Source organism: Colletotrichum godetiae (genome assembly GCF_030913485.1).
Source record: "Colletotrichum godetiae strain CBS 193.32 chromosome Unknown BDP55scaffold_12, whole genome shotgun sequence".
In the NCBI taxonomy this organism is placed as follows: Eukaryota; Fungi; Ascomycota; class Sordariomycetes; order Glomerellales; family Glomerellaceae; genus Colletotrichum; species Colletotrichum godetiae.
The window spans coordinates 475,349-501,384 of record NW_026851260.1 but is presented as its reverse complement, the minus strand read 5'-3'; the positions used below and the strand labels follow the sequence as shown (position 1 = coordinate 501,384).

At 53.7% G+C, this 26,036-nt stretch overlaps 6 protein-coding genes across 6 annotated transcripts; 2 read left to right on the top strand and 4 right to left on the bottom strand.

Moving 5' to 3' along the window:
* Nucleotides 1-3,391: 3,391 nt before the first annotated feature.
* BDP55DRAFT_63068 (uncharacterized protein) lies at nt 3,392-5,207 on the top strand. The gene has a single exon (XM_060572181.1). It carries the CDS (start codon nt 3,562-3,564, stop codon nt 5,062-5,064), a length of 1,503 nt encoding a protein of 500 aa, XP_060431968.1. The 5' UTR covers nt 3,392-3,561; the 3' UTR covers nt 5,065-5,207.
* An 854-nt stretch (nt 5,208-6,061) lies between these two features.
* On the bottom strand, nt 6,062-8,152 carry BDP55DRAFT_606650 (protein arginine N-methyltransferase). The gene is made up of 4 exons (XM_060571116.1): nt 7,758-8,152; nt 7,528-7,671; nt 7,111-7,442; nt 6,062-7,027 (listed from the first exon to the last, which is right to left on the bottom strand). The coding sequence occupies exons 1-4, from the start codon at nt 7,838-7,840 to the stop codon at nt 6,549-6,551; spliced, it is 1,038 nt and encodes a 345-aa protein (XP_060431967.1). The 5' UTR covers nt 7,841-8,152; the 3' UTR covers nt 6,062-6,548.
* A 428-nt stretch (nt 8,153-8,580) lies between these two features.
* BDP55DRAFT_657355 (uncharacterized protein) lies at nt 8,581-11,441 on the bottom strand. Its single transcript, XM_060574406.1, has one exon. It carries the CDS (start codon nt 11,214-11,216, stop codon nt 8,736-8,738), a length of 2,481 nt encoding a protein of 826 aa, XP_060431966.1. The 5' UTR covers nt 11,217-11,441; the 3' UTR covers nt 8,581-8,735.
* A 1,011-nt stretch (nt 11,442-12,452) lies between these two features.
* Nucleotides 12,453-14,167, bottom strand: BDP55DRAFT_548278 (ammonium transporter; the record flags this gene model as incomplete). Its single annotated transcript, XM_060568819.1, has 4 exons — nt 12,453-13,039; nt 13,095-13,855; nt 13,917-13,981; nt 14,054-14,167. 4 exons carry the CDS (start codon nt 14,165-14,167, stop codon nt 12,453-12,455), a joined length of 1,527 nt encoding a protein of 508 aa, XP_060431965.1.
* Nucleotides 14,168-14,457: 290 nt separating this feature from the next.
* On the top strand, nt 14,458-14,753 carry BDP55DRAFT_657352 (uncharacterized protein). Its single transcript, XM_060574405.1, has one exon. The coding sequence runs from the start codon at nt 14,466-14,468 to the stop codon at nt 14,718-14,720; it is 255 nt and encodes an 84-aa protein (XP_060431964.1). The 5' UTR covers nt 14,458-14,465; the 3' UTR covers nt 14,721-14,753.
* A 5,597-nt stretch (nt 14,754-20,350) lies between these two features.
* On the bottom strand, nt 20,351-24,251 carry BDP55DRAFT_62955 (RNA polymerase II mediator complex subunit Sin4). Its single transcript, XM_060572032.1, has 8 exons — nt 23,942-24,251; nt 23,531-23,885; nt 23,232-23,481; nt 22,744-23,180; nt 22,474-22,693; nt 22,300-22,419; nt 22,133-22,246; nt 20,351-22,085 (listed from the first exon to the last, which is right to left on the bottom strand). Exons 1-8 carry the CDS (start codon nt 24,124-24,126, stop codon nt 20,803-20,805), a joined length of 2,964 nt encoding a protein of 987 aa, XP_060431963.1. The 5' UTR covers nt 24,127-24,251; the 3' UTR covers nt 20,351-20,802.
* Nucleotides 24,252-26,036: the final 1,785 nt, after the last annotated feature.

Below are 26,036 nucleotides of genomic sequence, written 5' to 3'. Positions count from 1 at the left end.
CTACTAAGACTCCAGGCCAAGTCGTTGACTCTAAATCAGCGAAACAATCAACCCACAAGTTGCCATCCGCCGCGTTTGGCCGGCAATCGTCGACCGTATCCTCGGCCGAGGAGAAGAGTGTTTGAGGCTGAAAATCTTAACCTGCCACGACACCCATTGCTGTCAGCTCCGGTTTGTACGGAGTACGAAGTAGACCACCCTCACAACGGAGAACGGATCTTCAGATTGTGGCATCTTCAACATCTGATCCACACGAGCCGATTCCATGGAAAGGATGGCAATGGAAGCCCGCGCGACTAGGTCCAACAAGACTAGGTGCTCAAAACAACTGTAATATCTTTCGGCCCGGGACAATAAGTGCAATCCGTTCCGGGAATCCGTGGTCGAAGCACATAAATCTCGAGAAACGACGTTCTCCAGCTCGCCTGGGCATACAGTCCTGGTGCATGATACTGTTGCTTATCTCAGATTTTGTGACTGCCACACTGCAACCTTCAGAGCAAGCAGCTCCGGAAAAAAAAAAGCTTCCTGACTTCCACAATAAGATAAGTTGGGAGACACTTCGGAACCCGGAAACGAATTGACGATAGCCTCCTGTTTTGACTGCCTCGCCAATCAAAACCAAAGTGCAGACATCAGGACCGATTAGGTTGGTTAGGCTCCAAAAGGGTACCTTTAGGTTGGCAATCTCTTCGATAATTCTGCCTTGTAAGAGAACTCGGAATTTTGGCTCCGAAACACTCCTCATCTGATGATTTTAGTGACTTTGTACCGTCACCGAAGCTTGAAGAGAAGTCTACGCTGAGCGACTTGCACATTGCGGGGTTCAGCGCTCCACCGAGAAAGACAAGAGAGTTGAATGCGACGTCGTTTCGCAAAGAAAAAGATGTCGCATAGAGAGCAGCCTCGAAACAAAGAGAAGCATCAGCCAAGCCTATGGCGGTGAGATACTCGAGGAGGCGGGCGTCTCATGAGACTAAAGAGAGCGACTGAGTCGAGTAGAAGCCTTGGAGCCACCTCCCATTATTACCATGACGAGGCCATCGACATTCGACTTGGGTAGAGCGAGAAAGGCATAGCTTTGCTGCAGAGTTGGGGTTCGAGTCCATGGCCCCACCTGACAAGCGTTGTTCTGTTCTAAAGATAGTGTCACTACCGCACTGCGGGAACTCAACATCGAACAACTCCTAACCAGGGAGAGCCAGCAACAACTTGATCACGGGGTCTCTATCTCTCTACAGTCTTTTCTAGCGAGGAGCAACAAACGGCCCTCGATGGCGTGGTTTAATGCCGCTACTTTACGAACTGACCAGTCTCACTTGGCGATGCTGCTGACGCTAGTTGCCGAAATGTGGCCGCGATGATAGTTGTCGATGAAAGAGGAAGTCAAGTGGCGGGAGACGCATTAGTCGGCAATTGAACGCACAGCAGTAAGAAACCAAACATGAGGTTTCCGGATTTTTATTCTGTTGCCTGCTGTCAGGGCTTGGTGTTCGGGGCTATTAGGGCTCTGAGGTCGAATACGAGGTTGGCTGCTCGCGTCGTTGCAGACCCTGGGCGGTGGCTAGCGGCCAAAGACGAGACTCTTTTGGCCGAAATAGCCTCAACCACGTCACATTTGCCCGTGTCCGGCATTGCCATGAGACGACTCAGTCTCAGCTGTTGATGATGGCGTTCATCCGTTACTGTATGCTCATCGGCAGCTCTGACAGGAACCGTCAGCTTGCAGGTTGCGAGGAACGCATGGTTGCAAGTCAACCAGGGTCACAACGATTGCAGATCATTCGACCAAATTGTAGCTGGAGGCCTAGACTAACTCATGGAAGGCTCTTCTTGGCTCTTGTATCCCAAGTCATGCACCGTTCTGCTCTGCAATATCTCGTGGGAAGAGGCGGCGCGATCAGGAAGAGCCTTTGAGCATTGCAACAAGTTACTACGACGTGCTTCGTAAGGCTGAGTGTCAAAATGGTAAGAAGACGCCGAGGTGCTTACCACATAGATTACCGTAGGTGACAAGGTGATTATGTGACGCAATGGCTTGGTGGGCAATACCGGGGAGGGGGTTTGAGAGACGCCAGACCTCGTGTCTGCAGACGAGGGTGGATGTGCGGTCTGCGTTCTCGTTCGTCGTCCACCGACCAGGGTCGCCGTATTGGTACTGGCGCCGGACCAAGGCGGTGATGGGCTGTACTTGCTTCGAAGCATTTGCCTATGCAGATAAGCTGCGCGCCTTTGCGCCAGTTGAAGAGGCAAAACCGAAGAGCGAAAAGTACGCTACACTTAGTAGACGGTATCTTGTCTCACCTGGAGTTGTCATGTAAGATGTTTACCCCATTTGGAAAACAGTTTGCACACGGTACGGGAACACTGACTTGTATCTAGGCCGTTGAGGCCGTTACCAGAACTCTTTGAGCCCAATACCGGCCACCACGAAGGAATATGCAGGATAACTCAAATTCATCTGCATATCCCCATCGCCCCAGATCTCGTTTGCTGGTTCCCGGTAACTAGCTGACACACACCACCTGACGAGGTACCCAAATAGCTCCCACCCCTCCCCTTCTGTGCTGGGGTGGGAACTACCTGGGTCGAGGCATCAGGGCAACTCCTCGCGCACACAAACCTCTGTACCGGTCTCTTCCACTGAACTTCTTCTCCTTCTTTTCTCCTTGACAAGTCGGGGGATAGGCCCATCTTCCCGTCCATCTCTACGCACGCTTACTCACGGGCGCCGCTCGATGACTTAACGAGCAAGGCCAGCCCCCCGGATACTAGCGTTGAGAGACAAATGCTTAGCTGAGTCGGGCGGGCAATAATCGTGTCTTCTCGATCCATCGAGGCCATCGAGGAAGGATTCTCTCCGGCTTGTGGCTCTCGTGTGGGAGAAGTGAGCTCGTCGCGAGGTGGGAAGAAAGCCGTATCCCGCCTCCTCCCCCCCCCCATATAAGGAGGGTGGCCGGCGGCGGCCCAGAACTCATCGAGAAAAGAGGCTCCGGATTTCCCTCATCATGTCCAGCAACCAACAGCGGAGCACCGCCCGAACCGAAAAAACCAGACGGGTGATCACCACTGTCCTACCCATTGGAAAACCCAACAACGCGGAAGCCCGTTGCCCGCTGCGGAGTTCCACTCATCCCAAAAGCGGAGAGCCGCAACCGTTCCCGCTACCGCTCCGGACCGGCGACAACTTTCCCGTTCACACCGGAACAGCAAAACTGTAGGGCAAACAGACCGGCTGCTGCTTCTCAAACTGTCAGTGGTCAAACCAAGCCAGGCAAAAGGGGGGAGGACGCTAAGCAACGTTTACGCCAGAGTCATTGTCACTCCACCGTCGTGATCGTGGCTTGCTCGCCAGCAACACTGCACAGCAAACCAGAGAACCGATAAACGAGACAATCAGACGCGAAGCACGTTACATCTCACTGCTCTCTTACACGGCCGAATATACCGCCACGTATTACTCGGCATCACCCGGGGGCCCCCCAACTTACCCTTAAACTTCACACCAAAAAGCCTTACCACACCACCAAGTTCATTCTGTGGGCTGCCGACTGGACCACCATGTCGGGTCAGTCAAGCGCCTCATCGCCCCTTATATCGACCCGGCGCCGCGCCTGTACTGCGTGTCAGCAAGCAAAGCGCCGCTGCGACCAACGGCTCCCCCGGTGCGGCCGGTGCACCCAAAAGGGGTTCGAGGACTGCAACTACCCGTCCCTCGAGGCCGCCGTCGCAGCGGCGGACTTCAACTTCTTCACAGACGTCCTCAGCGGCTCCGCGGGCACGCCGACTGACTCCCTTCACAATATCATGCCCGTTCCCGTCGTCCCCGAGGCGGACAACTCGTGGGCCCTATACTACAGCAACGCCTCGGCAGCGGCCGCGCCGACACCGTCACCTTCCATCATGGCTCCTACCAGCGACTGTCTTTCGCGAGACGCCGTCATGTACTGTAGCGAGCAGTTCCGGGCCTATCCGCGGCGATGGGTGAGCCAGAACGGCGTCGCCCCCTTTATCCACCCGGCGCTCTACCTGCCCACCACGAACGGGGCCGACGGTCTCCCCCCCGTGCTCCAGGACTGCTTCTGCGCGTGCGCTGCGTACGCGGCCAAAAACGACGAGAACGCGGCGCTGGTCCTCGGCGTCGTGGAAGCCAAAGCCACGGCGCTGCTCTACGTCCCTGAACAGGCGGCGTGGACGCTGCCGCAGCAGGTTGCTTCCTTGCAGGCGCTGGTCATGTACCAGATCATGCGGTGGTTCGACGGAGATATCCGCCAGCGCGTGCTCGCGGACTCGGTTGAGCCGTTGTTGGCGACGTGGACTTCGGCACTACAAGCCCGCGTCGGGACTGGTGTCTTTTCGACGGACGAGGCTATGCCGTCGTCGTCGTCGTCTACCGCCATGTCGGACTCGCATCTCCCGCCGCCGCATCAGCAGTCGTCTTCGTCGGCGGGGTCGTACCCGCAGCAACATGATCTCTCGCCGGATCACTCGCGCTCGAATACACCCGGCGCCCGCCTCACAAAGGAGGAGCTCAATGCTGCCTGGCGACGGTGGTTGATGGCGGAGTCGATTCGGCGGGTTCTCGCCATGGCGCATCTCGTTAGGGCGGTATACTCTACAGCGAAACAGGGCGGTGGTAGTGCCGGCGGCGGAGGAGGAGGATACGGCAGCAAACTTGGTGGCGCGGGGGTAACAGCAGGAGGACCCGGGCACACGCAGCAATCACAACAACACCACCACGCCAGCGGCGGCGGTAGTGGTGGTGGTGGAGGTGGCGGCGGCGGCCATCAGCTTCCACATCATCACCACCCTGCCCACCCCATCGGCCTCGCGGACATGAGCTTCACGGCGCAGGCGCGGCTGTGGGCCGCCACGACGGCGGAGCGGTGGAACCGGTCCCGCGAAGGCGATACGGCGTGGTGGGTTGGGCGGATGGACTTTTCGGGCCTGCTGGCGCTCGCGGACCCGAGGGAGGTGGATGAGTTTACCGTCATGATGGGCGTTGTGTTTCGCGGCAAGGATACGATTGAGGATTGGGTTACGCATGGGCCCGGGGGTATGTGAGACTGTATTGTGGTATAGACTGACAGAAGAACAAGAGGACGAAGACGAGTAGACAGAGAACGGAGAATGAGAGGAAGAAAAGGGGTGGGCTTTTTTACATTTTTTACATCGCGAGATAAGCATTGGGGGCGTTTCTAAGGTGGTAAGGGGGTGGGGGGTTGGTCATAAAAAAAAAAGGGGGGGGGGGGGGATCGTTTTTTTTTTTTCACATATAAAACTTCACTCAGCATCTGGCAGCACGGATTCTTTCCACGAGCATAGCGACAGAAGCAACGAAGAGAGAGAGAGAGAGAGAGAGAGAGAGAGAGAGAGAGAAAGAGAGAGGAGAGTAAAGAGTATAGCAGTAAGTATACCTATAGTATCTGGGGGGTGATTTAGTAATCTTCCTCGCCATGTTTTTAATTATTTCTTCAAGAGGAGTAGCATAGCGTTGCTTCATAGATAGAGCTAGATTCTACGAGTATGATAATGAGGCAAAGATTTCTATTCTAGTATGTCGAAGAGAAAAAGGGAGACGGAAGATAGGAGGTAGGCAATATAGCTCAAGAGGATCGAGTAGATAGGTCCTGGGCAAAGACGGAATAGCAAAACCAATCAACTACATTTGACTTTTTCAGCTGTTCATAAAGTTAAGGTACTACCGCCATATTGAGATACTGTTGGAATATTGACGGCAGAAAAGGGGATTTGAAAGATGGTCTGGGCCGTTGCAAACGGCCCTTCCACCTACTTATACCCAACGGAGGAACCGTGGGCTATGCCCATCAACTTCTTCCTTACGTATACATGCACAGTTCAATACCAGATTATTGAGCTTCATACCGGCTCTCAGGCTGCCCTGCTGACGTGTATACTAACAGATATAAATTATATTTATACTGAAGCTTTTCAGACCTTTCACAAATCTGCGTTAGTCATTTGAACGAAAAGACAGCTCTTGCCACCAAAAATTTGCACAGAAAAGACAAATCACACAAAGGGTCAAGTAAAAAGACTTGGGAGGTTCATGTCTGATTCATTAGTCATGATCTATTGTTGCAGGCATTGTGACTGCAAATGCCTTTGGATTCTATGTCATCTCTTTTCCTCCTCTCTCTGTCTGTCCTCATATCCGCACTTTATCGGCGGTGACCTTTTTGTCATTAAGAACCAGAATAGGCAAAAAAAAACCCAAGAGGGTGTGTGATGTGTCGTGAAAGAAGGCCGCGCCGTGCCTCCTTTGCCGGCGCAGGTTACGCAGCCAGGCTAGGACCATCTCCTCTCCAAAAAAAAGACCGGTGGGCGCAAAAAGCAGTGCAGGTTTATCACCCTGGGCCAGAAGCCGGCTTTCTCAGTGATTCCTCGCTGTTAGGATAATCCACTTTCTTGGACGTGCCGGGGTTTAAACTAAACGCTGCGAGGCTTGATGATGGGCCCCTTATTCCAGGGGCAAGCTATCCGAAAAGGTGGTAGCAAGAAGAATTCAGTGCTTAAGCCATAGGCGCTTAGCACATCTTGTACTCGCAGTGGCCCTCAGCGGCACGAGTGGGGTCCTCGGTCAAGAACTTGTAGTCAATCTTGATGTCCAGGTCACGGCGGTTTCTGTCGTTGGGCTTGACATTCAGGGTACCCTCGACCTCCTCGCCGGTCTGCATGGTGATCATGTCCTTGAGGTAGAAAACAGTCTGCTTCCAGTGGGTGTACTTGGTGTGGGGGCCGGTGGAGAAGCGGATGGGCTTGTGGGCAGCGGTGAAATCAATGTCGAACCAGGCAACAAGGGCGTGGATGAAGTCATCGCGGCGGGCGGAGAGCTTGAAGGGGGTGGTGAAAGCAAGGTCGGCAACCTGGCACTTGTAGAGGTCCAGGGTCAGGACAGGCGTGGGGTCAGTAACCACCGCCTTCATCTCGACTGTGTCAACAAGGGGCTCGGCGAGAGCAGTAGACTTGAGGGGGCTGTAGTCAAAGCCGTAGACGTTGTCCCAGACTGTGTTTGTGGTCAGCCTCTCTGTTTGCATCATCCAGCAGAGTTTCGCTGAGACAGCGATTGTTGGTGAAATTGTAACTTACATCCGATCTTCTCGTCCTTGTAGTCGCCATCCTCGATACCAGCAACGAAGATGGTAGCCTTGTCGGGGAAGATGAGACCGTCGGGGTTCAGGTAGCGGTCACGGGCGTAGAGGACGGTGTCCAGCATGGACTCGTAGAGAAGGAAGTAGCCCATCCACTCGGAGATGATGATGTCGACCTTGGGGAAGGGCAGCTCAACCTCCTCCATCTTGCCCTGGATGAGGGTGATCTTGTCGGACAATCCGTTGACGGCAACGATCTCGCGGGCCTTGAAGATAATGGTAGACATGTCGACACCGATAACGTGCTTTGCGCCAGCCTTAGCGGCGAACCTATACAAAACAATACGTCGTTAGCAATCAAAGCTCCATCCGCGGCACAGGGTTGGCAGTATGTTTGAGACAGCCGAGTACGTACATAGACAGAATGGCGGTGCCGCAGCCGACATCGAGGACGACCTTGTCCTTGAAGAGGTGCTTGTTCTGAACAATGGCGTTCATGTAGGAGCGGGTGCGGACCTCGTCCTTCAACATCTCCTCGTGGATGCCGTGGTGGTCGTAGCTGTGCAGGAGCGCAAAAAGTTAGCAATGGTTCTCGGATTTGCGTTGGATAACTCTGCAGCTGTCGTCTTCAGCTTTGCGACATACCTCTTGAAGTAGTGCTGCTCAGAGTGCTCCATACCCTTGAGCTTCTGCTCGGCAGCGTCGACCTCCATGTTGTCGCCTCCCATTTTGATTGTTGGTGTGTATGTAAATTCTTCCTTTTTCGCGACGACTTTTACCGTCGAAGCTATCTGGGTTGAATAAGAAGAAGGGACGAGAAGAAAAACGGATTGGCTTGGGGAGTAATGTGTAGGAAGAATCGCCAAAGACACAGAAAAGGATGAGGAAGGAAGAGAATTTCGGGGTGGGAAAGAAAACACGGGAGAGGTAGGTATTAGTCGCGCGGTGAAGAAGAAGGAAAGGGTCGGCGGGGCAGGCTGGGCACTGGACCGGGGGAGGACTTTCAACACGATCGGGCAGAGTGGCAGAATGGACCTGACAGAGACTGGAGGGGGAGGAGCAACCGGCAAAAAAAAAAAAAAATCAATCCTGATTGCGCCTCACAATGCCCGTCACCGCCTGCACCCTGCATCGGGCTCAGTCTCCATATCCCACTTTCGGCCAGACCACCTGGCAGTGGCACCCAGCCGAAGTTTTTTTTTTTTCTTTCCTTTTTTCCTTCCTTAGTTTTTCCCCCCCACCTTAGCTCTCAAACTGTTGACACTGGCCGACCCTTACTGCCGGCCCGTTCCTCGCCAGCGCACCACATGCTCCGTACACAGTTGATGGCGGGGGGTTTTAAGGCGGGTCCCAGGTATCTTTTCAGTGATTGATTACTTGAGGTGTATCCGTACGTACAGAGTATCCATGCAACGAGGGGCATCATTATCATACTTCAAGTATACCAGTTCAGACCTTCACTTCACAATGACAAACGCAATACGCTACAAGTGTAACTTTAACTGGACTATCATGTAGATTCTTCAAGACTGAAAGGGTCAAAAACACTAGACCAACAATTTCCATCCAACGCCGCGCTATGCCAAGTACTGTTGTTGATGGTATGGGAAAGTGCCTCGGTCCTCAACACCACCTCTCGCGAGGCTCTCTCCATTTAACCCCGAGAATATCAAATATCTTCTTCTCGTCCTGGCCCTCGACGAGCTCACCTTCGGTCAGCTTCGCCCGCCCGGGACCTCTCATGACGTTCTTGTAAAGACCTCTCTGGTTGAGTCGCATTCCCTTCTTCGATGCCAGTAGTCGAATGCTGCGGTTGAAAATATCGTTGCCCGTAAAGTAGATCAGGGCCGCACCAATTTCGGCTTCTGGGACCACTAGGAAATCCACACGTCTCCAGACTTTCCGATACTCTCCGTCGTTGAAGCCTTCGATCTTTGGCAGTACGCAACAGCCGTGCCATTTGCTTCCGTCATCGTCTCTGGATCCTGCGAGTCTTGCAACGAGGAAATTTTGCGCTTCGAGAGACCCAATCAGCTTGTGCAGAAAAGGAATCAGTTCCGATGTTGCCCGAGTCCCTTTCTTCGTAACGATAAAGTCGATATCGCCACTGCTCTCGGCTCCGCGACGATAGCTGCCCCCAACGATGATTTGAACATCAGGATCCAGCTTCGCCGCCTCTGACCTGACTACCGCACTTAGCCACTTCATCTCGGCTCTGGGAATGCGCGTGTTGAGGTCGTCGTAATGATCGATACCAATTCGTTGGTTGGTAGTCAGTTTTGCTCTCTGTTTGAGATCATCGAGCGTTCGGAACCCCTGAGCAATGAAATGGCTGGCTTGTACGCTCCCAACACCATAAATCTTCAGGAATGTCTGCAGAACCTCATCCATCGGATCCAACTCTGCATTTTCCAGTCTTTTGAGGCGATTGGTAGTAACAATCTCCTCAATCTTGTCTGCCAACCTTTGGCCAACACCAGGTAGTCGGATCGCTTCCTCAGCTGTCGAAACCTTGGCGGGCTGCCGTTTGAGCTGTGTTATGGCTTTTCTGTATGCGATGGGCCGCCATGTATCATTGATACGCTCGTAGTAGCTGCACATCTGCTGCAAGATCTCAATCGTGCGGGAGTTGGGGTTGTGTTGGTCGCTGCCCAGAGTGCCTCCTTTATGACACGTGAACTTGTCTTCCCAAGTCATTTCCTTTCGTCCTTTAGTCTTGCCGACAGCTCTCTTCTTTCTTCGAAGTTCATCATCCGAGCCTTCACTACCTGATCCTTGGTCATGAAATTGTGTCGACGTCGCCGGGGCGTCCTCATCGTCGTCATCATGCTCCAGTGGCAGATCTCTAAACTGCTGCAACTGAGAAATGACGTGCCCAAGCTCATCTTGTGATGAAGAAGTTGGCCTTTCTGAGGTGGCTGGGACATCTTCGTAAGATCCGGCATTTTGTTGGAATGCAGTCTCACGTGTAGCTGTTGATTGCACAGCCTCTGTAATATCTTTCAACACCAAAGGTTCTGCAGCTTCGACCGCGTTTCCTGTTGCCCTCCCAGACGACTCCTGACTTCCACACGGAGTCGATGGCGGGAGAATGTAATCCCACTTTTTGGGACTTTTCTGTGGCGTCTTCAACGGTAACTCCTGCAACATGTTTGCCTTTGAAGGCTGAACAACCTGAGAGGTAGTTTGGGGTTCCGCCGAGATTGGCGAGGGTGGTTCAGGGCAGCCGGGTACCTGGTATTGCTTCTGTTTTGCGTTCAGTAGTGTCTTGAACCTGACACAGTCCATCGGGAAATCCTCGTTCAAGACCATGTACGATGACCCCTCGCTTGCCGAACTAAGTACCTTCTCGATGCTCTTCCAGTCAAGGCGCCGGTCGACAATGGCATGTGTCGCATTCTCAAGAGATCGGACCCACTGAGCACCAAATTCTTGCACTTTCCGGATTCGAATCTTCCTGGCCGGCGCGATATCATCGTTTGGAATGAAGAAGAATCGTAACCCACGAAAGATCTGCTGCGCCTCGGGTAGGAGCTTGATGGGCGGCTCTCTCTTTCTTTTCTTCATCGCGGCGATGGAAGGCGAGTTGTCTACACGATGCGGTAAAACGTGTCTCGTGAGAGAGAGCGGTGTGGTAGCGCTTCTGGTAAGACTCGCCAATGGCTGAAGTGGTGGCCGAGTCAAGGTTTCTGGAATAGGCGTGTCTTCGACAAAGCTGAGGTCTCCGGTGGGAGCTTCCTTTCTTCCGGAACCCTTGATCTCGGCGAGAGGAGTCCGCTCGATGATTTCCTTCCGTTTCAGTTCCGTAAGAGGCGCTGATACCGGAGCCGAGGAGGTCCGCCGTGGGCTTACGCGCCGTTGTGGCTGTTGTTGTAATTGCTGGTGAGGAGGAAGGTGCGGCTGCAGTTCCGGTTGTGGTCTTTCCCTAAGTGGCTGGCGAAGTTGCGCCGCAGCTTGAAACGCTTTTAGCTGTTGTCTATTGCGTTTCTCGGCCTCTTGAAAATCGTCGTCGTCATCCTCTTCGTCTTCGCCTTGTCTGCCAATAGATTCAAGCTGGCGGAAGAAGCGCGCTTTGTCTCTGAAGGAAGTGTTTGTATCGGCCATTGTGGTAAATGTTGTCAAAGGGGCGCACGGGATACTTTGAGCTTTTTGTGAACCAAAGTCATGTCGGTGGCGGCACGTCGCTGTTGCCTAGGACTCGTGGAACAATGGCAGCGGAGATGGATGGAAGGTTGAGTGATGCCTGCGTGAAGTTGCGACCTGGAGCGGCACACACACACACACACCAATACGGAATGGGTAGCTTAAAGGTGAGTTGTCATCTGACGACGTTGTGTTAATGGAAGGGATGGGATGTCATTCAAGGACCCATGAATACCTGGAGGTAAGGTTGGAAATGGCCAAATCTGGGTGCCCTGCATGGGGAAGGGTGCCGCATTAGTGCTGTGACCACCTGCAAGTCATCCAATTAAGGCCGCCCTCAGCAGTGAGCACTGACAGTTTCCCCATGTGAGGGACACGACGCGGGAGCCACAGGCCATCCAAGCGGGTTTGACGCCCGCCAGGTTGTAATCGATCGACCCAAGCACCCAACAAGGGGATTCTGCAGCAAAAGCGGCTTGGCCACGGTCAGCAGCACGGGGACCTGCAGGATCTGGTGGGAGCTTCAGGTCATCAGCAATCCTTCCTCCCAGTGTTGCTGTGGTGAATCAAGTTTCCTTCCTACCTCGATTTCACAAGAGTTAACACCCCCCTTCGTCAGACCACGTGGAATTAGTATACTGCAACAAAGAGACTTAGTCTGCCCGCCCGATTTGGCATCATTTGATGCATACAAAAGATCACAGTAGCATTCTTAGCACCGAGCCATTGTTTCGGCTGTCCAGATTGAACCAAAAAAAAAGTATTTGTTTGAAATCCTGGTCTATAGGACGAAAAGAAACAACCCAAATCGTAACGGGTCTGTCTGGCTTTTTATACGTAATTACAAGTACAGACGGTCGAGGGTAGACCGTCTCATTCTTCGCTTCCCATGGTATCACCGTAGCTTTAAATCCAACCAGTATATACAATAACATTTTCCTCGTGTCCTCATTCTCCGAGACATTGGCGTTTCGCTCTGCCGCCGTATCGTACAGCTGTCACTCGGCTCTGCGGCTCGCCTGGCTCGATAATTGCAAGCTAAGGCTTTGCTTAGTTGGACCAGCGACAGTGCCTTGAGCTGATTAGGGTGTCGTTATATACAGCGGGGCCGTGTCGAACTAAGAGCTTGTGCAGGGTAGACTGCCGAGGAAGGACGATGGGTCGTAAGTGTTGTGTGAAACTCGTACTCATCGCGCTTTATTGAGCGTGTCCGAATTGTGAGGGATATTGTTGTGATGACCCGGCAAAGTTGCGGGCGTCCATCAAGGGAATGCTGTTGTTCTTCTCCATCGGCTGGAAAGAAGCCATATCGTTGGAGTAGCGGCTGGCAGCCTCGTTGTCCATGTCGTTGAGCACCTCTCTAGTGAGCTCGACGTAATCGTAGGCGAACTCGCCGATTTCGGCATCGTCGATACCCAGAATCTCTGCCTCTTCAGTGGCACGGAGACGAAGACCGGGAATCATGTTCATAATGAAGAGGATGGTGCAGGTGCCAACAAAGGAGTAAGCGCCACCGCTGAAGGAATCGGCCAATTGGTATCCGAGCTGGATCCAGTTGTGGTTAATCCAGCCTCCGTCAATCTCGGAGACGCCGTCGAGGTGAGCAATGTAATTGGCGGCAAAGAAGGCGGTACAGATGTTGCCCACGAGACCGCCAATGCCGTGGACGGCAAAGATGTCAAGAGCGTCGTCGATTCTGAGGATGAACTTGAGCTTAGTGGCGTAATTGGCGAAGGCTGCACCGAGAATACCGAAGGGAACGGCAGCCCAGACAGGGACGTATCCTATATAAGTTAGCCAATTGAGCCTCGCGTGTCTTTTGGTGCATAATGAACTTACCGGATCCCGGGGTGATGGAGACCAGGCCAGCAACAACACCAGAGCAGAAGCCCACGGTAGACCACTTGCGTTCCAGCCTGTAATCCAACACGCACCAAGTGATTCCACCGACACAGGCAGCCAGGTTTGTGACAACGGCGGCAAGAACAGCGCGAAGGTTGGCAGAGAGAGCCGAGCCAGCGTTGAAACCGAACCAGCCGACCCAAAGGAAGACGGTGCCGATGACAATGTGGGTGACGTTGTGAGGTCGGTAGTTGAGCTCGTGGGTACCGTGACCACGACGCTTGCCCAACATCATCGAGTAGGCGAGGGCGGCTGTGCCAGACGCGATATGCACGGGTGTACCTCCAGCAAAGTCGAGACCGCCCATCTTGTTGGACCATCCACTAGGGTTCCACGTCCAGCAGGCAATCGGGTCATAGATGACGGTCGCCCAGATAAACATGAAGATGACGCAAGGGAGCATGCGGCCACGCTCAGCGACAGCTCCAGTCGCAAGGGCAACGGTGATGCATGAGAACATGCCCTGATAGATGGCGAAGAGAAGATCAGGAAGGCGGCTCGAGCCAACAGAGGGACGACCGAGGACGTCCTTGAATCCGAAATTTGACAGGTCTCCAATAAAAGCACCAGCAGAGTGCGAGAATGTTAGTGAGTAGCCCCAGAAGAACCACTGGAAACTGGTGACAGCCGTCGCCATGACGGAAAGCCAGATGAGAGAAAGTGCTGACTTTCTTCTTGCCAGTCCAGAATAGAAGAAACTACATTGAAAAATGTCAGTTGTCGGGTTCTTAAAAGAGAATAGCTTCGAAGTGTCCGTACCCGACGCCAGGAATCATAAGCAACACCAACGCAGTGGCTGTAATCATCCATCCTATGTCACCAGTCTGTGTCTCTTTGTTAGCATCCGTACTACCGGAACTAGATGTCCGCGGAGAGCGTGTTCAGACATGACATACCTCATACCAAATGTTCAGATCCTCCGTGAGAGAATCTCCTCCTGTGGGACCAGAACCATTGTAGGGTATGAGATGCACATAGTCGAGGTTGTCGAGATCGAGAGAGGATGCCATCGTGACGGAATTGTTGTCGCTATCTTATCGCCGAGTCGGCAATTGGGGGGGGGGCCTGGGCCTGGGCGTAATCGTAGTCGTAGACGTGTATCGAGAGCAACACTTCACCAGAAATTTGCCAGTTGCAGTCGACGGTCGGCGGTTGACGTATTAAGAAGCCTATCCGGCTGGCTCTCGTATGAGCGAAGCCTCGAAAATGAGCGCAAAGGGCCGTCGCGGGGTGATCGGAAAGGACAGCAGTGAGTGAGACGACGAAACGAAGCAGTCAAAACGGGCGTGGGATGCGCGAAGCTTATGAATGTGGATGCCCCGGCGCCCCGACAGTCTGCGCAGAGTTGCGTTGCGGGCGGCATGGCGACTAGCCCTGCTTGTGGCGGGCAAGCTAAACGGGTACGGCAGGACTCGCCCGACGCGGCCAAAAAAGCCCATGGTCCAGAGACTCAACGAGTGCGAGACTGGGAGAGAGGCCACAGGCTGCGGCTTGGGACTTCTGGGCTATCCCACGCAGACAGGCCCTGTCCGCCCTGGGCCAAGACCGCCGGCAATGGACTAGGGGGGGTGGCCAGAGTTTTTCTCGGGGGTGAGGTGAGAGTGGTGTGTGTGGGAGGTCGTGGGAAGCCCTGCGAGAATGAAGCAGGGTTCCAACCAGGGCAAGCCGCGAATAAGGCCAATCGGTACAACTTGGGGTGTGCACTAGGGGGCGAGGCACGGGGGTGGACTCGTGGAGGCTTTGTCGGTTGCGACGCAGGTCCATGGATAGTATCCGTATTCTGCAAGTTTGTATCCGTAGGTTGGTTCTTTTCCTCTTCTGTTGCTGTGGGCATGTACAGATACGGATGCTTCCTGTACGGATATTTCGAATCGTTTCTCCCGATTCCCTGTGAAGCAAGCCAAGTAAGGTAGTCGACGAGCAACCTGAAGCAACGGGGTCGTAGCAATCGTGCATGTCCAACGCAGAATTGCAGGCTGGGAAAAGCAATAACATGGTGAGCACTGAGCAGGAACAAGAGAAATGGGTAATAAGAAACGCCTTGGTAAGCAATTGGGGTCAAGCCAAGGTAGCATCCAGAGACCAGAAGGCTTGGATTCGATAAGACCCGACGACTTCAAGACACAACGGCTTCGATACCACGGGGGACCGGCCACCCGTTTTCGGCCTGGCGTCGTCTACTCCATACGTCCGTCCGTCTTCACTTCCAGACCGGATCATTGCTGACTTGTCAGACTTGTCATCAGACGACGACGAGGCTTTTCCTGCGTTCTGTGTCTGTGATATTGATTAGTGCTTCAAGGTTCGTCAAATAGTCGGTCTCAAAGTCATCTCTTCCCGTACGCTTGGATGAAAGTCGCGATCGAGAAATGCATGTGCTTCCAATTCATTAATCTGACCACGCCCTTCCCCATGCCCCTGTCCAGCCCAGCCAGGGTCGAAATCGCCGTAGTTTGGTTATTGGTGGGGGATGGATGGGGGAAGAGAATCCGCAGAACCACAGGCCGTTGTTATCAAAGCAAGGGTCTAGTCGTAGCGTACCTTCAGATAACAGCCACGATTATTACTGCGCTCTATTAACGCAGCCGCCCATCGCTGCAACGTGTACCGTGCATCCGTAGTTTTTCTCTCCTTTCAGAAGGTCTTCTGTCGTCTGCGCAAATTGTTTGGGCCAATGCCGGCTCGACCGTGTACGGTACGGATGGATACCACTTGGCATCCTAATCATCCTGTAGTCGTACCGACACAGCCATAACAAGACCCCTCGCTCGCTGTACCAGTGTTTCTTCCGAACACACGAGACGTTCTGGTCTGAACTTTGCAGATTGCTGTTTCTCTTCGAACCTTTGAATGACCGAACATGCCGTAGAAGGAGCCCCTGGCCTATACAGCACTGACGTCCAGCTACTGGACGCCTCATCAAACGCGGTCGGGGCAGGTTCCGACGCTGTGCTTGCAGTTGCCGGCAGCTCATTGTTTCGCACATCACGGGCTCGGCGGATGATCATTCAGAGAGACCATCAGCATCCATGGCCCGTCATGTTGAATCGGCCAACCGGCAGGTCCCCAAGGGCAGGAGGCGGCGTAGCAAACCCAGCAGGGCGACGTGCGTGAACGTGCGTGACACCGCTGATGCTCATACTAAGCAGGAGGATCGAAAGGGCAGAGCAACGCGTTGTAGCGGCCGCAAGGCATGTAAGACGCGGCCAGGAACAGCCGTCTACGGCCCGCGAGCAGCGGATGAACACTCCGTTTGCGGGCAACTACGATGATGACTTGCGGCGGCGTACTGTCGCACAGAGCGAGAAATGGGCGTAAAGGTCTTGGTGCAGCGGCCGCTATGGCCACACAAAATGAAAAGGCCGTGGAAAAAGGGATAAATTCGGATGTTTTTTCTTGGTTGGTCTCTTTCTTTTCGGAAGAAAACTTAAGGGAAGGGATGCTGGCGACCGGGTCTCAGTTGAAAGTCTTGGCCAAACGCCCGCGAGAGCTTAACGTTTTCTCGCAAGAAGAGAGAATAGGCTTTAGGCGGTGCTTAGTAAGTGTAGGTGTCCATGGACCAACCGTGGCCGTAGCGTGTCGTGTGTTGCCCGTTGCCCGTTGTTTGAGACGAAGAAGGGTATAGTAGCCGTCATCTCATGTCTCACTGAAACGGAGGGGATTTGAGCTGATGATTTCCTGCGGCAAGGCGGGAACTCAAAGTCTGTCCCTCATGCGACGCTGGAGTCGTGAATAGACGGAGACTGAGAGGTTGACTTTTGACCGAGTTAGATCTTTTAGCCATTTCATCAGGTCATGATTATGAATACCTTACATTACGTCTGCACAGTAGTGTTAGAAAGATAGATCGTGGAGAAATGACAAGTCTTGGCCTTGTTTTCCCACCTCGGTGATGGTAGGTGATATTCGGACAAGTTTGGGCTGCAAAGTGAAAGTGTAAATTGCGGCCAACGTACCTGCCGTGTGGCGTGCCTGCAGTGTGTGTGAGTGAAGTGCCTGCGTGCCTGCCCCTAGTTCTCAACATCGACATCAACGGGAGCAAGAGGTGCAGCGTGCTCCTTCCCATCTACCTCTGATGGTGATATCAAACACCTAACGCCAAATTGGGAAAGCGAACAGGGATGACAGGCAGTCCCGCCGCTACCATCCTGATGGGAGACCGACAGGCCAGGAGCTGCCCGAGGGAGGCAGCAGATGGCAAGGGCCCGACAGATCAAAGGCAAGGGGACCGGCCGAAGAGGCCGAGTAACCACATTTTGTCATGATAAGCTATTCGCCTATGATTGGTCGATAGAGCCCCGGTCAGAGAAAATGGCAGCCCCGGCCAGGGCCAACTTGCCAAGCATTGCTACTGTGCAGTGCTGTGCTACGAATGGCAGTAGCGATGCCAGGTGGGGGCGAGGTCTGCATTTCTAACCTTCTTTGCTTTTTCTGAACCCCTGCCGTCAATCTCAATCCCATCATCCAGTCCATCCTCCTTGTCCACCTCTCCTGGTTACTTGTCAGTGGTCAGTCATCTACGACTCCACGCAACTTCAATACCTCACCTCCTATCACCGACGCCAGCCTATGGGATGCCTATGTGGCCTTCATCATGTCCCTGTCACTAATTCCATAGCCCCTCGAACCTCTAGCCGTCCGTCCAATTCCATTGAATGGCACAGTATTGTCCTTGCCAATTTGCCTCTGTTTGTTGTCGAAGCTATCATGGAACCAACAACAAACTGACTTCATATCAATCCCATCATCCTCGCTTGGCAGCCAGGTCAAATGTACAGTCGTACACGCAGAACGGCTACGGGTACGGATCCTCTGCCTGATACTGCACTGGGTGTAGCTTTTCTTGATACAGAAATGCGCCGAAGCCCACACCCCGTGTCGGAAACTTGGTACGGAGTACCTACATACTTCCATCTTTCCATATCACCATTGCTTCATCTCGGCCTGCAGGGGCTGTCAGGTCGCCTTACAACCTGTCCCACATAGAATGGCGTATCATCGGCTGCACCAAGCCTCCCGGCCGTTCGTTTATTAACTTCCGTCGACCGAAACTACGTGGACTACTGTCTGTTCGCACACCTTCTTCGCCTTCCAGAACCGGTACCTCGATCGGCTTTGCATTCTCTATACGGCAAGCACTTTGCAACACGACCAACTAGTCTTGTCTTTTATCTGGTAGGTTCACTGTTAGCTGGACTGCTAAGGCATAGAAATGGAGTTCGAGAAGCATCAGCTCAGAGACCGTGCTCAAATCGAGCTACCTTATCCCCCACGGCGGCCCACTGTCCACGTCTGTCTTCTCACCAAGAGACGGCGCTCACACAGCCTACCGCCAGGGTTTGGCCCGCGGTTCCAGCCCAGATCAAATTGATCAATTCTTCTCGTCATACAATCAGTGACCAGGATATCTATCTCCCCGGATTAAAGGGGTTCCAATACTACCCCCAGGAACCACCTCCGGCCAACTCGTCACGTCATTCGACCAAAGGTCTTGATCCGCACCAGGAAATCATGATGAGCTCCGCCTACCAAGTGCTTGGCCTAGTCCCTCACACCCTCTATGCCTCCTGCAGGGCGTGGGCGTGTGAATCCGTACCTTGATGAAACTAGTGCTTGATAATCTTGTCAGCAATGATATTACCAACAGGGCTTTGCGCCCCCATGCGCAGACACGCAGTACACATGTCTTTGCTCGGAGACGACCGTTGAGCGTGGGCGTGGGCGTGATAGCTGTCAAGATTTCGACAACACACAGACTTTGATGATAGCTCGGGTTTCTTCGCCGGGGACAACCCAGAGCACACAGACAGTTCTCAATCTCTAGAGCAAGCAAACCGCTTCACCGTCCATGGCCAAACTAAGGCAATGTCTAGGGATGTTGGGGAGGTTCAACGGCATCGACGGTGATTGGATTACGAGTTGCTGACTGGCCAGGAGGTGAAATGAAGTCACACGCGTTGCAGATGCGGAAGCTAAGCTCTGTAACACTCGAGTCTTGCTCCAAAAGGAAGCTCCTTTTCGCCATACCCTGCGCTCGCAACTTGCTAGCCACAGCGGTAGTCGCTGTTCGCTCCACAACTTCCGCTGCTATCCTCGGTCTTCATGGCCTCACTCCATGCATGTCCTGATCTCAAGGGGAACAGCACCATCCTGACCCGGAGGGTGCCAGCCGGTCGTCTCCACGATGAGCCGCCCTACATACAGGCCACCGCGAGCACCATCCTTGGCACCAGTCCTGCCCCCCCCCCCAGGCGTAGCGTATCTCATGGAATCATGGGTGGAACATCCGTACGCAGCTCGGTTTCCAGTTTATCGAAAGCTAACGGAACACGGATATTGGACAGTTCTCAGGGTTGCGTCTGCCCCGGTCCTGGCATCAATCATATTCGCAACCAACATCGGATCTGGAACTCTTCACCGCGGTGAAGCATGAGGAGCAATCTCGCCTACGCATCCAGCCAGCCGGTTCCTTTATGGAGGCATGAGCCAGGAGGACTTGCTTGCTCGAGTGATGTTGAGATGGAAAGTCCGAGGTCCGTCGGCGGCTTGCCTAGCCCGAGGAGTTGTCAACCCGTCAAGGCTCATGGGGGCTTGGGGGCTGGCTCTCTTAGCCACGAATAACGCGGCATAGCCTCGAGAGTTTGCGAGGATATTGTGTTTGGGGTGACTGAAGTGCCTCTCAAAACAAGGCAGACATTTAAACGTCCCTGAACGCACATCTATCGCCAAGAGGGAACCCATCGGATCTCCCCAAGGGCAGTGCCGAACAACTCGGTCAGGGATGACGGGGGGGTAACAGTTTTGACCGACGATGGTTGTTTCATGGGGTTGTGCTCGAAGCCGACTTCGAACTGATATCTCTAGCTCCTCCTTTCCTTCTCCTACCTCCGGCAATTCAGGCTTCAGATCAACGCATCTCCTGTGCCTGGCTTCTGAAGCAAGTCCTCTCTATCTCTCTAGATAATGATTCGGCTGTGGCGGATGGAGCATTTGAACCGATCCCAGTGATCGCCTTGGCTGATCCAGGACGTCGTGCCTTCCTGACAATCAATGGTAGTAAGTGAGGTTTTGTAGGTTTTGTGCAGACTCGTTCTCCTGTTTGCTTTTACATCGCTATCATATTGATGCTTGTCCCTTAGAGTATACAAGACGCACTCTCAATAGCTCGACAAACGAAGACCAAGACAGGCTTGAGAAGAGTAATGGAAAGAAATCGAACGTTGACCTGTCCACTAGCGGGTGAGATGGCATGACCTTGATGGTGAAAGTGAAGAGATGGTAAGGTGACTAGTACTACTGGCTACATTGCTTGGCAGATATTCCTTTTCTCTTGTCTACTGCGTACGAAGGGCAGTCGGCAATCTCACAACATCGCACCATCACAAATATCTTTGAGCTTCTGTCACAGGCTTCGCAGAGTTCATTGTAGATACACCGTCGAGGAATGAAGAGTTAAAAAAAAGCCGTGGCAATCGGGGCCAATTTAGGTAGCTTGATGTGACATCTCGCATCCTGGACGACGGCTGTTATCACTTTATCTCTATTATTTCTCCTCTCTTTTCTCCAATACATCCTACTGAAACCTTTCTGTGACCAAAGTCATCCCAAGCGATTTTGACACCCAGAGTCAATCCCAACTACTCAACTAGCTAATCAGAGACCCCCTGGGCAAGAGTCCCCAGTGACCGCCGCAAGAACACTTCCTCTGCTGCGCCAACACAAACGTGAAGCCCGGCCGCGAGCCAAAGACGTCCTCCATGACGGCCGAGCACCGCACGCAACGCCTCCACTGCGCCGTCTTGGCATCTTCGGCCTCCTTGCCGCCGCCGTTGCTACCACTACCACCGCTGGCACGAGCAGAAGTAGGCGGCGGACCGACGAGCTCTACGCGCTTAAAGACGTCAATGAAGCGGCTCTTGGCTTTGCGCGCCGCCAGCGTCCGGCGATCGTCGTCCACCTCGAGCAAATCATAGTCCGCAAAGAAGAGCTTGGACGGATCGGCCAGGCCGCGGTAGGCCCTGAGATCCGTGTTGAAGAACTTGAGCAGCACGCCGAGGAAGGCGGGCGGGGGCGACGACGCGAGGAGCATGTTGAGCTCGCATTGTACCTGGGCATTCTTGATCTGCGCGTCGACAGCCTTTTGCCCGCCCGCGCCGCCGCCGGGCGGGTTCTTGCTCGCGAGGGACGCGAGGGAGGTCTGGTAGGCGGTGCGGATGTCGTTGTTGAGGACGGTTAGGAGGCGGTCGAATTCCTGCACTTTGATGAGGCTGCTCGAGGTGACGCGCTGCATCTTCTGGTAGGCCTTGTAGAGGACGACGTGGAGGCCTTTGGCCTGCGACGACGGGTCCGTGGCGTTTTGCATAGCGGCACGGCGCTCGTAGAACTCGATGGCGCGGTTCGAGAGGATCTCGAGGTGCAGGATGCGGCGGCAGACGGCGGAGAGGAAGCCGCGGGTGGAGGAGCACAGGAGGAGGTGGAGGGAGACGTCGGAGCGGGATTGCAGGTAGGTGCTCATCTCGGAGAAGTGCTGCGGGGTGAGGAGGGCGAGGAACTGCGGGTCGTCGAGAAGGGCGAAGAGCGAGTCGGTGAGCCAGGCGAGCAGGTCGAGGGACCACTTTGCGCAGCCGGCGAGGGCGTCGACGACTTCGTGCTCGTCGAGCGGGCTGAGCTTCTCGCGGATGTTGACCGGAGTGTTGCTCGCGATCGTAATGAGGATGACGACGTTGCGGGCGTTGAGGGCCAGCATGGCGAACTTGCCGCCAAAGGTCCGGGGCTGGAACATGCCCTTGTATCCGAGGTGGTTGAGGATGCTGAGACACATCTGCAGCGAACTGTTCCGTACGAGACTGTCGTGGTGGGTATCTTCTGAGTAGTCTACGGGGACCTTGAGCATCCGCACGATCTCGTTGATCCAGTCAAATGTGAAGCCTGCAAAAGTCAGCGAGGGGCAGTAAATGAGGACGGGAACGACGCACGCTTCTTGTCCGCAAAAGGTCGAGCGACGGCAAGTATGTCGTCGTAGTTGATGTTGTTGAATGTCGCCGTCGACGCCGCTACAGTCAAAGCTGCCAAGGTGGCAGCATACGGCGCTACATATCATTAGCTAAGGATAGGAGACTCTGGGAGGGGCCGGAGCAAATACCATCTTGGTTGGAGTTTCCTATGTCTCCTAGAGGATGATGGAGTCTACTCCACTTGACCTTGCCATCGTCTTGAATCTTGACCACGGAACAGTTGGTAGGAGAGAAGGCCATTTGTAAACCTAGAGCATCTTGTCAGCTACATGTATCAGACGGATTGCCTTCCTTGGACTTACATGGCGAATCATCCTGCAAGGTGAACCCCACTTGGTTCAACGTCATGACTCTGTCGAGATTCATTTCGTTGTAGACTTCCTGTAGAGTATACCTATCGCGATATTCCACTGATCCATCACTGAAGGCCAAGCAGACGACGTTGCCGTACTGGATAGTATGAAGACCAACAACGGCCTTGTTGATGATTACGGGGTCGCACTTTTTAAGTCGACAGGTGGGCTTCAAAGACGTCAGAGCAGAATAGAGCTTATCGGGACCAAGTAACTTACAGCTGGAGCAGTTCCTGTACTGTTCCTGCGACTTCCAAGCTGTTCAAAGGCAGGATGGAGGCTTTGAGGCTGTTCATTGGAAACCTCCCACTTATCGATGATACTCTGTGTTTCCTGATACGGAGTATTGGGTGTTGGCACGTAGGTACGAACTGCGAGGACGACGAGAGGAGCTCCCTGGCCATTTGGATCCATGACCGACGGTAAAATCTCTAGGTGTGTCAGTTGGGTCGCTGCTGAGTCTACCGGTGTTGTGGATGGACCGCTGGGTAACCAGCTAGAGATAGCAACGTGCTTCTCGTGCAAGGTAGGGTTGAGAGCTTGGCTGCCCGGCGGCGGCTTGGTATCGGATTGAGATTGTGGCAGTCCCCAGTGAATGCCAACTTTCACTAGACGTAGCTGCTTGTTGGTGGTGGCCAAGGCAACCCATAGGTACCCTACTTTTGTGTTAGTTCAATCTCAAGATAACGACAGGCTTTACTACTTGCCCTTGTCACTATGGAGTGCGGCATGTGTGATCAAGTCATCTGATGAGTTGACGCTCTCGAGCTCAAGTGAGGTTTCTTCGATCTTGTTGTTGTTCTGGGCCCAGAACATCTTCAGATGTCCGTTTGTCGTCACACACAACAGAGCACTCTTCGACGGATTCGGGTGCCATGGGCCCCCGGCACGTACAAATGAGCTCTCGTATTTGTACTGAGTCTTATCTTTTATAGCTGGTCCATGGCTCACCCAATACTGATCAGTCAGCTAGGTGGAATCATCTTGAGGAGGGCTTCATGCTCACCTGTTTGCTTTGAGGAGCAAGGGGCAGCCAGTAGCTTCCGACAATGGCGTGGAGGTCGTCGGAAGGGTCATGGTCCCATTTTCGTGTTGCAAAGGGTCGGTTCAGAGTGATGGAATACGTTAGGATAGCAACTCGACCAGTCGCGTCGATGACGGCTAGTTCAGGGCTCGTTGTTGAGGCCCAGGCGAGGTGTATTATGGGGCTGGAAGGATTGATGCTGATGAGATCAACCTTTGTGGGCTCACTGAGACCCCAGTCGCCATTGTCGGGATGAGACCGTAGAAACCTGGCTTCCAGCGTCTTCCCATCTGGTGAAACGGAGGCTATTGCGCCGGATCTGGACCATGCCACTCCCCTACAAGAATTGTGAGATCTGGGATACATTGTGTATGATTGTGGGATGGTTCTCACTGGCAACAGCCGCGGGTTCGCAGCTCATCGATCCTTTGGCGCAGTTGTCTTGTTGGAGGCCGGGCCGCGTGAAGAGACAGGCCGCCGACGCCGTCGCCAAAGAGGTCGTCGACGTCGAGCTGGTCGACCTGCATGGGCCCGTTCATGCCGTTCTCGAGCATAAGTGGCATCTTCGCTTCGTTCATGTGTGAGTGTTGGTTCCGAGATGTCGGACCTGCGCGCAAACAGCACTCAGGGCGTCAGCCACGGAGATAGGGCGAGGCTGGAGAGGTAGTTCAAGAGGGATCAAGAGGCGGGCAATAGCTCATCTTGAGAACCACAGCGAGCAGAATTTGCCGTTACACACAGTAGCTAACATGCGAGCCCTTCAGCAGGTTTTAAGAACTACAAATTGCCGTGGTGCTGCCCTGATGACTTGGTATAACGGAAAGTACCCTATGTGTGGCTGATAGGAGACTGGAGCAAAACGCATGCAGTCATCCGTAGGTTGATAATTAGTTGATCGTTGTAAATGTAAGGTAAGTGGACCGCGGCTCTGGAGGTGTGAACTTGGGCCAATGAAGTACAGAGACGAAATCCGCCCGGCCACACCTTGCCTCAGCCTCAAGTTCACCTCACGCACGCGAACGCGAGGTGAGGTAAGAAGGAGTGGAGAAGCCTCCCCTAGTGCGCTAGTCCAAGTTAGGTCCGTACAAACTTGCTCTACGGATAAGGCAGGAACCCTGGGAGTGAAACCGGTGCTTGTGGCTGGTGAGGTGTGGCTGGTAGACAGACCCCAAGTGCAGGTCGCACCCCAATGTTGAACGTTGTGGGGAAGTTGGAACCCGTGACGTCCGTCCAATGATCCCTGCGGTGTTAGCCTTTAGGAGGGCCGGGCCCCTCTTCGATCGTGACAGGGGGTCAAAGGACGGGCAGACGTGGACAAGCGGACAGGGCAGACGAGGTCAGTGTTCCCGGGCAACGGGCGTCCACCCCCGTCCGGCTCGTCCGCCCTGTGGGTGCAGATGCAGTGGTGTCGTGTTCTTGTCACTTTTTGGCCCCCCGCGACTCGGCCGCGTTTCAGCCGACCGCCTTGCACGCCGAACGTGTTGTGTCTCTACGGACGGTGGCCGCGATAGGATGAAAACACAAGAGCATTGTCCGCTCGAGTATGTGCCCAACGTACGGTAGGCATTTTGCATTGGGGCACCAATCGGTGATAGAAGCTTGCTTTCATCTTAAACTCAACGGGCCTGTTGTCAATATTGAATTTTCGTTCGCTTGCCTGGGTCTCGGACATCTGCAAAATGACGTCGGTTTCGCCAACTCTGTTCGGGAGGCGAAATGAGAAGTATCACCGGCCACTTACCCGTTGTTCGTGGAAGTGAATATTCAATCGCTGCAGCAAATAGTGCTGGGGTGTAAAACCTCCATCGCTGTCGCGGGAGATATTCCGGCTACCTGCGCGAAGCTGTGAGTGGAATGAGGTAAGGTATCTTGCGTTGCATCTGTGTAAGGCAGGCACGAGCAGGTAGGGTGCTGCAGCTCACCGCTGGATCGGCAGGCCACTTGTACCCGTCTACCATAGACAACCGCCGTAAGCTTATTCCAATCGAATCCCGCATATTGTCTCGAATGTTGGCGACAAACGACCAAAAACAATCAGAACAAGCAGTGGAATGGTGATTAACTGGAACAAGGTTTTGTGAAGCGTAGCCTGAATTCAGTAGAGGTCAGTGGGTGAACACTGCCCGAGGAATGCCTCTCTGAACAAAGCTCGTTCTGCGGGATAAAGCAACAAAGTAAGAGACACCAGCCGAGTCCTTTTTCTCTGAACAGCGAGGAGCAAACAGCGGGGTTGACCGCCGTCATCCTCGTCATGCCCAAAGGACAAGAAAGGAGACGGGCGGGCAGGGGAGCATGGCGCTTCCTTTTGTGTTTTCTTCATCTAGTATCGTTCCCTCGACTTTGTCACAATACACTACAGGTACTGACGCCAATGCCAGTATTTCAGAGGAAATTTCCCAAGGGCCCTTGAAAACGAGGAAGACGCGCTAGATGGAACAGAGGGCAAAAGATTGTATCATCCATGCTCCTCTTCATTTTTTGCCCATCC

Bases quoted from the DNA above. Each gene is read 5' to 3' on its own strand.
- BDP55DRAFT_606650 (XM_060571116.1), bottom strand. From the start codon at position 7,840: ATGGGAGGCGACAACATGGAGGTCGACGCTGCCGAGCAGAAGCTCAAG. The intron at 7,672-7,757 runs GTATGTCGCAAA...GCTCCTGCACAG, and splicing joins GAGCAGCACTACTTCAAGAG to CTACGACCACCACGGCATCC. The intron at 7,028-7,110 runs GTAAGTTACAAT...CCACAAACACAG, and splicing joins CAAGGACGAGAAGATCGGAT to TCTGGGACAACGTCTACGGC.
- BDP55DRAFT_62955 (XM_060572032.1), bottom strand. From the start codon at position 24,126: ATGAACGAAGCGAAGATGCCACTTATGCTCGAGAACGGCATGAACGGG. The intron at 23,886-23,941 runs GTGAGAACCATC...CAATTCTTGTAG, and splicing joins CGAACCCGCGGCTGTTGCCA to GGGAGTGGCATGGTCCAGAT. The intron at 23,482-23,530 runs GTGAGCATGAAG...CTGACTGATCAG, and splicing joins TTGCTCCTCAAAGCAAACAG to TATTGGGTGAGCCATGGACC.
- BDP55DRAFT_63068 (XM_060572181.1), top strand. From the start codon at position 3,562: ATGTCGGGTCAGTCAAGCGCCTCATCGCCCCTTATATCGACCCGGCGC.
- BDP55DRAFT_657352 (XM_060574405.1), top strand. From the start codon at position 14,466: ATGTGGATGCCCCGGCGCCCCGACAGTCTGCGCAGAGTTGCGTTGCGG.
- BDP55DRAFT_657355 (XM_060574406.1), bottom strand. From the start codon at position 11,216: ATGGCCGATACAAACACTTCCTTCAGAGACAAAGCGCGCTTCTTCCGC.